Source organism: Daldinia loculata (genome assembly GCF_022478755.1).
Source record: "Daldinia loculata strain CBS 113971 unplaced genomic scaffold F4817scaffold_57, whole genome shotgun sequence".
Taxonomy (NCBI): Eukaryota; Fungi; Ascomycota; class Sordariomycetes; order Xylariales; family Hypoxylaceae; genus Daldinia; species Daldinia loculata.
Window position 1 is genome coordinate 207,690 of NW_026054911.1, and position 11,057 is coordinate 218,746.

Sequence of the window (11,057 nt, forward strand, 5' to 3'; positions counted from 1 at the left end):
AAGCCCCTGCAGGAGCTCCTGAACCATCCAAAGAAAGGGAAAGGGCACCTGGGCAAAGGCGCGTCGTGAATTTGAAGCTTCGCCGAAAAATTGTCCCAAGCCAATCGCCAACGCTGCACAACCTTCCCACTCGACAACCACTACACGAAATGCTTCTTGGACTTACGAGGTGACGACCGAACCCTTTCTTCTACATCCACTTGCTATTTTATAGTTAATAATAATACTCTTGAATCTCCGAATTCGCTTCAAACTGCTACGAGCCCTTGTGGTCAATAAACAGGAGGACACCGACTTTATCTGATTGTAATTTGCGAAAATTACGGCTTGGTGGCGAAGAGTAAAAACTCGCAATTCTCAGATTCGAAAGCGAGGGATTAGACGGTTAAGGGTCAAGTGCAAAGGGTAAAGGGGAGACAGAAGTGGATACAGACGAAGAGCTGTTTAAACGCCCAGACGCCCACAATGACAGACTCCCTCCACAACGCGCCCATTGTACTGGATAATGGTTCTGGTACAATTCGGGCGGGTTTTGCAGGAGACGATCTACCTAAATGTTACTTCCCTTCCTTTGTAGGTCGACCGAAGCACTTGCGAGTACTTGCCGGTGCTTTAGAAGGCGAGGTATTCATTGGCCAAAAGGCGGCGACGGAGCTGAGAGGGCTCCTAAAGATAAGATACCCTTTAGAACATGGCATAGTCACGGATTGGGATGATATGGAGAAGATATGGGAGTATGTCTATAGCGAAGGACTCAAGACTATCAGCGAAGAGGTATGTATGACCCTGGGACCCCTATTCCAATATCACACCTCTAATATTGATATCTCCACTAGCATCCTGTCCTCTTAACCGAACCACCACTTAACCCTCGAGCAAATCGTGACACGGCAGCTCAAATACTCTTTGAAACCTTTAACGTTCCCGCCCTATACACATCCATACAAGCTGTTCTCTCTCTCTACGCCAGCGGACGTACCACGGGTTGCGTGTTAGATTCGGGTGACGGTGTCTCGCATGCGGTTCCCGTATACGAGGGGTTTGCGATCCCCTCTTCTATGCGCCGTATCGATGTTGCCGGCCGTGACGTCACCGAGTACATGCAGACGCTGCTGCGCAAGAGTGGCTACGTCTTCCATACGAGCGCCGAAAAGGAAGTCGTGCGGTTAATCAAGGAAGCTGTTTCATACGTGGCTATAAACCCTAAGCAAGAGGAGAAGGATTGGCAGAGCGCGAAGTTAGACCAGGGGAAAACGGCAGAGTACGTGCTACCTGACGGTAACCGACTGCGCGTGGGCCAGGAGCGTTTCCGTGCGCCCGAGATCCTATTCGACCCCGAACTCATCGGGTTAGAGTATCCGGGTATTCAGCAGATCGTGACAGATTCTATCAACAGGACAGATCTGGACCTACGTAAGGCGCTTTACGCCAATATTGTATTGTCTGGCGGTAGCACCCTAACCAAAGGGTTCGGTGACCGCCTGCTGAGCGAAGTCAAGAAGCTGGCTGTCAAGGACATGCGGATCAAGATCTTCGCACCGCCCGAACGCAAGTACTCGACCTGGATCGGAGGTAGCATTCTTGCGGGCTTAAGCACGTTCAGAAAGGTGCGTTTGCTGTTTCACTATCCCTGAACTAAAGATATACTAATAGAATAATAGATGTGGGTTAGCATCGACGACTGGCACGAGGACCCCGACATAATCCACAAGAAACTGACATAGTCTCCCTACCTATCTCATTTTTCGGAAACCTAAAAAATAGAACGGGGAGATTTCACAAATCGCTACGACTCGGACCAGGGAAAGGAGGTTGACAAGTTACGAATTGACCATCTCCCGGTCCGAGTGTAATAGGTATGAGGGGATTTCATGGTAAGGTAGCATAGCGTAAGCGCAGCGAGAGACTCATTTCCATTCTAAGCAACAGTCCAGAGATGTAGTAGATAGTGTATGGCTGCAAAGGACCTTCTAGCAAGTTGAGGCTCTCGCAATGTCTGAAGGGGAAGAGATGGGAGGACAGGAGAGGAAAGGGGAGAGAAGCCGGCAAGCTTGTGTGTCAGATTATTGGCGGAATACTTAAGTCGTCTATGTAGATGAATGATACCCAGGCGTTGAAGATCCCATATGATGATATAGGTGTTACGCAATAGTGATGACGATTCTACCTTAGGTACGATTGTGTTTTGAGTTCGACTAGGTTAGGTAGGTCAGACTTAAATAGTCTGTGACCTAAGTAAGGTGTTGCTGAGGTTACAGAAAGAAAAACTAAGGAGGCTAAAGACATAGTATGGTAACACTAGCAAGGTAGCACTCTACGCGATGTAAACTCGAATCAAAAACGGATGGTGGGAGTATAATTCATAGGTATTTTTTAATTATTTGTAGTTATATCAACTACTTATGTCTGTTCCATCTAGCGGAATGCTATATGCCTTCCTAAACCTCAAAACGCAAAGACCTTTTCAGCTGAAAAGTCGCTATGGGGGGTATATATCGCTCGTAAATATTCACCAGAAACAAACACTGCTGTTAGTTGTTGCGAGGTTTCCTTCGTCCCGGAGTCTGCCAGCCGGAAGGGGGGAAGATAGGTAAGATGGTGTTGTGGGTGTTAGTGTTCCCCAATATCCTTATTTCTCCCGTAAACCAAATTTTCGAGTTTCCTGTTTGCTCTGAGGCCCCAAACTTTTTTTTTCTCTCTCTCGTGTCCTCCTTTTCCCGTGCCCTGTCTCCAGAGCTCATGATGCCTGCTTGCCTGCCTGTTCATACCCGTAGTTGATTGGGTACGATGATGCCCGAAACTCCGATGCGCCTTGCTTTCCCATGATGATGATGATGATGATGATGATCAAGTAGAGAGATGATGGTGTGTAGTATGCAATATGTTGAAAAAAAAATATGTCGTGGTGAATTAATAATTGGATGTTCATTTAGCGGGAGCTGTTGCGACTCTTAGCACCGGTGGCTTATGCGGCTCCATATATTGGACAAGCTACCTGAGCTGCTTGAGCTGTGCTGGCTGGAAGCATCGCTGCCCTTGCGGGAGGTGCTAGGGCCGCTGGCCCCGTAGACATTTCCGGCGCCGCCCCGGCCAACGTAGCCGACGGGCTTCTCCTCGATGTGGCTTTTGTGGGTGAACTCCTCGTCGAAGGATAAAACGGGCTTCGCGGCTGCGACGTGCGCGTTGCCTGCTCCTCCTCGTCCGGAGTAGAAGCGCGATGTGGTGTGTTGCACTGATGTCGGCTTTGTCGCTACGCCGGACGACGGTGTTGTGCTAGGAGCCCGGAAGTAGTTACCAGCGCCACCTCGTCCCGAGTGGGTGTATGAGTTCTTCGGGACGGTTGGGTGAGGCTCGGTGATGGTGAGTTCAGTCATCTTGGACTACTCTTGTACAGCAACGATGTTGATACGTCTCCGGTATTTGTGAGCTTAGGTGGATGTTGTTTCCGTTGAGAAGCTTTAATGATGAATAGTGGCAGCAAAATAGTATAACAAATCCTAAGATGGGTCAGTGGGATGGCGGGCACGAGCTAATATACATAATTTCATCGTGGCCAGGGGAGCAACCCCTTTGTCATAAATTACACCATAGTTCTCAAGAAAGTTCCAGATTTGTCACACGTGGCACCAGGACAAGAGTTTACATAGGAACAAAGCCGGCCACGATACGTAACTACGTACTCGATCCTAGGGTAGAATAGAAATCCCATTAAGGAAAATTTTTCATGGCCCCAAGGAGATGGCATAAGGCACGCGGCGCACGCAAGACTTTGTGTGAAACGCTAGGCGAGGTTGCCGGCGCAGCTCGTCGCGTGGAGATGACAACATGGTCTGGTCGAATTTTGCTTCCTAGGGCTGGGAGACTCGGAAAATAGAACCAGGCAGGCAGATTCCGGTGCACTTGGACAGGAAAAACCATCGTCTTGGCGGGACCCAAATCGTAAGGGAAACATGTATAGTAACATGTATAAGTGGAATCTGGGGTAACCGCGTGATGGATCCCATTAGCAAGGAATTAGCTAACAGGAGCTCTCAGACTGGCAAAAAGTTGATGTGGTTACGAAATCGGGTCTTAGGTAAAGGCATCATGAGACCTGCAGAGGAGTTTTTTGTACCTAACTATTACCCCATAGTTTGCTCCCTCGCCACTAGACAGGGATTCGTGCAGGATGGGCAAGAATGGGCTCTCGGTGGTGCAATTGGTGGTGTACTTCGTAGTGTAATTGGTCTCGCTTCTGCTTTTGGACGAGCTGGAATCTTGTTGACTGGTCTGGTACTCAGTATACATAACTACTCATAGGTAGGAACAAAGGCCCGGCAAACGTCATGCTGTACGTATATTTGTTGTTTAGGTATGTAGATATATCATATATGTAAGACGGATCAGCCAATCCTCAGTCTTCTCCCCGTGTAGTCCATGTAAATCCACTGCAGGTACGGGGCGTTGATCGAAAAGAGCCGCTACAATTCGTGAACCAATAGATCTAAAGCCTGGCCTCTTTGATTGGTTGGCGACGGCTGAGATCAATTAAGGACCAAATCTCGCCATATGCTTATATTCTAATAGGCGATTTGCCATGTCGAGCATGTCCAAGCCATGCTGGCTTCAGCACCCACCGGCCACTTCGCTGTAACTGCTGTGCTGTCGACAGCATTACATTTTACCAGCTGAAGCGAACTGCTGCGACGGTATGTGCATCTCCGAGGGATGATACCACATCGAAGACTTAGTCTCATAGGAATCACGATGTGGACCATTATTCGGCTGGTTAATAAAAAATAATAAAAAATTTGGTTGTGTGCCGCTTCATCCTCAAACCGCGTAAGAGTCCAGGACAACATCCACAAATGTGGAGTTGGTAACAAGCAAGAAAAAAAAAAGGAGGTTTCGCACTTTTCAGATTTCGGCTTGGCCGAGTTTAGATCGCGCTTGTCGATCTGCCGTTGCTCCCCTCGACCCTCTAGCGCAACGTTTTGAGGACCACGATGGGCAGGACAGGCGACGGACAGGCTATGTTACTTTGGACCACCTGACCACTAAGCGGTAAGTAAAAGGAGAACACTTCGTGACCTGAAAATTTTGGGAAATATTTTTATTTTCTTCGGCCATTCAACCAGCGGCGAACTAAACCCAGTATTCATTACTCCGTCCGTGCATATTCTCAATATAACGATGCCGAGACAAGCGAACGTTTATTGTTATGGCTCATGAACGTCCCTCGTAAGTCCGCTCTTCGATATTTTCAACTCGGAAATCTCGTTTGATGCCTCAACTGCAACCTAGCCTTAGATGCGACCCCAATATTCGTTGCATATGCTACGTGAAGAATGAGTATGTCCTATAATACCTAGCTTTAAGTTAATGTAAACGCAATGGAAACGGCCTCACTCTAGACATTTCGTTACCCCTGACGAGCAACATGCCTTCGAATAACTGCCGTTGCGTCTTCGCTCACTACTTTCGCACCATGGCTACCTAACATCTTATTATGGCGTCAACCAATTCAGCTGCATTTATACACAGTCATTAACGGTCATCTCCATCCCTTTTCCCACTTTTGTGCAGTCGATCAAACTGGGAATCTCCATCTCTTTAGTCACGATTCGATAGAACGTTACGGCTCTTGGTGGAGTAACCACACTTTACCCCAGACACAACTGTGGTGTCGTCTCTTGTCGCCTGCTTCCCCGGAACCATCGATCATATCGACGAGTAGCTTTGTTTTCAGTTAAAGCGAGCCATTTCAAGAGAAAATATTGCAATTTTATACAGAAGTTTCATTAGTGAATCTCTACGAGAGCGTACATCTGTCACGGAATGATGAAATTTCCAAGAGTTTAGTAGCATAGCATCATGTTCGTTATTAAATTACATATCAAAGTATAATAGTAAATCGGGTAATACGTTCCGCTTCCATCTCTATCCATTAGGTACGCATGTAGTTACTCGTGAGGAGTTGCAGCTCACGGGTCTCAGTAGACTTATGACCTGACCCTCGTAACAAGGCGAAGATTTGGGTAATCCCTTTTAGCAGGATGTGGCCGTCCAGTTTCTACCGCAAGGATGGGCATCCACATATGACGGTCAGAGGCAGCAATTCGTCTTTCTATATGCCTGATACCGCGTATATCCGTTTGTAGTTCCTCCATTGTTGCTAATTCTGCTAGATAGTGCGAAAAACTTGGGTATATCCGAGTGCCTGTCTTCCTCACGCTATGTTCCACGACAATCCAACTTCACTGGGACTTCATCATCACGAACGGAGAAGCGCATCCAAAGTGTTTTCTAGAATAACGGGAAGCTTCCTTCTTAGCATCATCGGATACAATCATGTGGGCTAGTAGAGACTCCCAGAATTCGGCTATTCGCCGACAATCTTCAGGTCCGATGAGGCATACTCGATTAAGTACTTCTATGCGTAACACTCGCAATGGTGGCATAAGGGATTCAATACATTCTATCTCGGAGACGACGGCGTTGAAAGCTGCTTTTCCGATCAGACATTCCATAAAGGTCCGCATTTCAAGGCCATTCTCATCCCATCCGACTCCTTCTACGTCGTGAAATTGTAAGAGAGGCCCATTCTCGTACGTGAAAAAAATCGATAAATCGTTGAGTTGAAGGAAGGCGAAATAGTCACGCGGAAAAGAGGGTTCGTTGAGGCCTTGGATTAAAGACACTATCCCTGCGTATGAGGAGCCACGACCCGGTTTCCAATCGTTCTGGGAGCGCTTCCGCATCTTGCCTTTACCAAATCCGGTTGTGACATGGCTTAGCAATGCTGCCATTTTGCTGATGCTAGTTTTCTTCCATTCGCTAGAGGGTGATTGAATAGGCGAAAGTTCTTGTTGAGGGGCTTGTGAAGTGTATACTCGTGGAGCAGGAGCCTCCGGGATTTTTCTCCAATAGACCGCTATGGGAATAATAAGGAGAATGGTAATGGCCACGATAGTTCCTTCTATTACCATGCTGATTGCATCGGCCCAAGGGCATATGGTTATAATTAGGCCTCAAGGTAAAACAATAGAGTTGTAAAAAGCTTACATACGGTCAATAGTAGTTAAGAGGTAATTAAATATTTAATAATGGTCACGATTATTCTCTTAAATTAAGACCCCATGTCCTTATTTAAAGTCTTCGAGCTATCCAGAAATATAGGCCTGGAAACCTACCTAATATTCCAGTTCCTCCCAGTGATAAAACCAGTTAACGGACCGCTGGAATCTTCAGGGATGAACTTACATGGGCTTAGCTATGATATCTCTTATCAAGACACCAGATAACATTCTTTATGTGAGGTATTGTAATCTAAGAGATCTGGGGTTCATATCATAAGGTGGTTCTAGAAGGTAGGGAAATAACTTCGCTATTCTGCGAGGAACTTTGATCTAAACTATGGAAACCCGTGAATGGAATTACCGAAAGTATCCTTTGTTCCGAATGTCTCGTCCAGAATCATATTGGTTCATGTAAGGGTTTTATTTAAAGACATAAAACATCATTGCATCTTATAAGCAACGCTTGAAAGCACATTGGAATCTTGTCAGCATGCTTAAAGGTAGATAGTATGACTGTTTTTGTGCTGTATAAAAGTAGTAATACAGTGAAATACTGTATAAAATTGTATAAAATTTGAATAATGTACTTAATCAGGGTAATTTATTAGATAAATTAATCTATTAAATTAATTAATAAAAATAAAACATTATTATTTTTTTTTACAAACACTTAAAATAAATTTAAATGTTTAAATAACACGTAATAAACAATCACGTGTTAAAATATATTAAAGTACATTTTACACACCTTTTTAAACGTCACCGTTAAATAAATTTGTAAAATTCCAAGGAATTTACTTAATCTTGTTAATTAAATTTTTTAAAACTTTTTTTTCCAATTTATTTTTAATATTTACCAATTTTACTTACTTTTTAAATTTTATAAAAAATATATTTGTAAATATTTTAATAAAACTATTTGCAATTATATTTTTTAATAATATATATTTTACATATATTATACTTTTATATACTTTTTAACGTAATTAATAATTGTAAATATTTACATACTTTAATTTAATTTATAATTTATTAATATCCTTTTAAATTAATTAAATAATTTAATAATTATTACATTATATAATAATTGTAAAATTGTTTAAAAATATTTTTAATTTTTTAATAAATTTAAAAATAAATATAGCTTTTTTTGCTATTTATAATAAAGTTAATAATTTTATTTTTATAATTAATATAATAATTATATTTTATTTATTTATTTATTATTTAATAATTTTGTTAAATAATTTTATTATATATATTTAAAAACTTTTATAATTTATTATATTATTAATAAATAACGTGTTATTTATTACTTTAAACTTATTACTTTTTTTTAATTAAAATCTTAATATTTTAATATAATAAAAATATTTAATAATTTTATTTATTATTTTATAATATTTTAGTTTTAAATTTAATAAAAATTGTATTAACCGGGAATATATAAAAACTATATTTAATTTAATAATTATTATAATATATAATATTAAGTTAATTTTTTTTTAATATAAATATATAAATTTTAATATTATTTTCATTTTATATAATAATAATTTTTCTTTAATTATAAAATATAATAAAATTTATTTTGTATTTTTTTTAAATAAATTATTAATTTTATTAAAATAATTAAATTAAAATAACCATATTAATTGTTTTATATAATTTTTCAAAATAATAATATTTAAATATTATTAAAAAAAATTTTTTTAATAATGCCATAATATTTCTTTAATTAATTAATTATTATTTATATTATTAATTCTTTTTTTTTTTATATATTAAAATTAGGTTATTTATATAAAAAAATAATAATATTTTATTTTTATAATAAATATATAATTTATATAAAATTATTTAAAAACTTAATTATTTTAACTTATTTATAAATTTATTATATTATAAATTTGGAAATTTTTTTATATTATAAATTGCTTTTTTTATTTTAAATATTATTTTAAATTTTTTATATTTAAATAATATTTTTATAAATATATTTTTTTTTATTTTAATATTAATAAAAATATTAATTATATTAAATTATTTTAACTTTAAATTAAAATATATTATTATAATTATAAAAATTTAAAATAATTTAATTATTAATATTAATATATATATTTTTTCAATATTAATCTTTTATTATTAATTATTTTTAACTATTATTTTTATTTTATATTTAATAAATTACTTATATTTATTAATTTTATATATATATATTTATATATAATTTAAAATTTCCTTTTTTTTATATTAAAAATCTTTTTATAATATTTTTTTTTATATATTAGTTATTTTATAACTTTTTAAATAATTTTTTTTTATTTAATTTTATAAATTAATTATTAAATAAGTTTTTATTTAATTATAATATTTAAAAAATAAAAGAAAATCTTTTTTATATATAAACTTTAAATTTTTTAATAGTTTTAAAAATTAAACTTTATTAATTAATTTATTTTTAATTTAATTTACACACTTTTTTAAACAGTTTATATTAAATGTAGTTTATTAAGTTTTAATACGTATAGTTAAAAAAAATTTTTTTTTTTTGGTTTTACCGCTTTAACACATATTATACTTTAAATAAATTTACGTAAAAAATCTATAAAAAATAACGGTTTAAAAATTAGTAACGGTTTAAAATATATTTTAAAATATTATAATTAATTAAATTTAATTTTTAATTATTAATTATAATTATTATTATAATTTTTATTTAAAATTTTATTATTTAAATTTTTATATTATATATTAATTTTTTTTTAAATATATTTTTATAAATATATTTATTTTTTATATAAATCTTATAATTATTATTTCTTTTTATAAATTAAATATATTATATATATTTATTGCATTAAATATAATTTTTTAAATTTTTTGTAAAAATATTTTATACTTTTTATTAAAAATATATAATAAATTATTTTTAAAATTATTTAAATTTCTTAAAAATATACTATTTTTATTAAAAATTATATTATAAATAAATATAATTTTATTAATTATAAAATTTTAAATATAATAAATATTTATAAAAAAATAATTTATTAAATAACTTATTTAAACCTTTAAATTTAATTTTTTACGCTTATTTTTTTTTAATTACATTTTTTTAATTATTGCAAATATTTTATATTTATAAATATATAAATATATTTATTATAATTTATGTTAAAATTCCATATTACCGTTTTTTTTTACAATAAATATATAAAACTTTTCGTAAAATAATTTTTAATTATATATATATTTAAAAATGTAATTATATAAATAAACAGTAAACTTATAAATTTCCGGCTATAAAAACGTTAATAATTTTATACCGTTTTTTATAATATAAATTTTGGTTTTAATTATATTTTTTAAACATTTTATAATACCATTTTATTTTTAAATATAAGATATAAATAATTTTATTTAAATATATATTTATTAAAAAAACTATTATATTTATAATTTATTTATTATAAATTTATTATTATATTTTATTACCTTAAACTTTAAATTATATTATTTTTTTAAAATATTTAATAAATTTTTAAAATAAAAAATAATAAATTATATAAATTATTTTTAAAAATAATAATTTTAAATATAACCGGTTTATTGGTTAATTATTAACATAATATTTTTATAACCTTTATATTCCTTTTTTAAAAAATAAAAATTTATAATAAAACATAAATTAAAAACTTTTTTTAATTATTTTAACTTACGTTAAATAAGTTTTTTAATTTTAAATATATTATATACGTCACATTTTATAATAATTAAACCAATAATCTTTACTTTTTTAAAATAATTTATAAAATATTTTAATTTTAAATATTATTTACTTATATTATTATATTTAACAACTTATTTAATTTTAAATATAATATTTTATATATATATATAAAAAAAACCTTTTATTATTTTATAAAAAATATTTTTTATTATAAATTAATTATATTTATTAATTATTTTATATAAAATAAAATTATTTATTTT

The 11,057-nt window shown here is 34.3% G+C and overlaps 3 protein-coding genes across 3 annotated transcripts; 1 reads left to right on the plus strand and 2 right to left on the minus strand.

The window, feature by feature from the left end:
• Positions 1-340: 340 nt before the first annotated feature.
• Positions 341-1,944, plus strand: F4817DRAFT_232126 (actin-related protein, ARP1 class). The gene is made up of 3 exons (XM_049298937.1): positions 341-774; positions 837-1,607; positions 1,662-1,944. The coding sequence occupies exons 1-3, from the start codon at positions 466-468 to the stop codon at positions 1,722-1,724; spliced, it is 1,143 nt and encodes a 380-aa protein (XP_049155743.1). The 5' UTR covers positions 341-465; the 3' UTR covers positions 1,725-1,944.
• Positions 1,945-2,334: 390 nt separating this feature from the next.
• On the minus strand, positions 2,335-4,120 carry F4817DRAFT_348191 (uncharacterized protein). Its single transcript, XM_049304656.1, has one exon. It carries the CDS (start codon positions 3,372-3,374, stop codon positions 2,952-2,954), a length of 423 nt encoding a protein of 140 aa, XP_049155744.1. The 5' UTR covers positions 3,375-4,120; the 3' UTR covers positions 2,335-2,951.
• A 2,116-nt stretch (positions 4,121-6,236) lies between these two features.
• Positions 6,237-6,968, minus strand: F4817DRAFT_319293 (uncharacterized protein; the record flags this gene model as incomplete). Its single annotated transcript, XM_049301043.1, has 1 exon — positions 6,237-6,968. One exon carries the CDS (start codon positions 6,966-6,968, stop codon positions 6,237-6,239), a length of 732 nt encoding a protein of 243 aa, XP_049155745.1.
• Between the last annotated feature and the right edge of the window lie 4,089 nt (positions 6,969-11,057).

Coding starts and splice junctions, on each gene's coding strand:
- F4817DRAFT_348191 (XM_049304656.1), bottom strand. CDS start 3,374: ATGACTGAACTCACCATCACCGAGCCTCACCCAACCGTCCCGAAGAAC.
- F4817DRAFT_232126 (XM_049298937.1), top strand. CDS start 466: ATGACAGACTCCCTCCACAACGCGCCCATTGTACTGGATAATGGTTCT. Junction 775..836: donor TCAAGACTATCAGCGAAGAG/GTATGTATGACC, acceptor TATCTCCACTAG/CATCCTGTCCTCTTAACCGA. Junction 1,608..1,661: donor GCTTAAGCACGTTCAGAAAG/GTGCGTTTGCTG, acceptor ATAGAATAATAG/ATGTGGGTTAGCATCGACGA.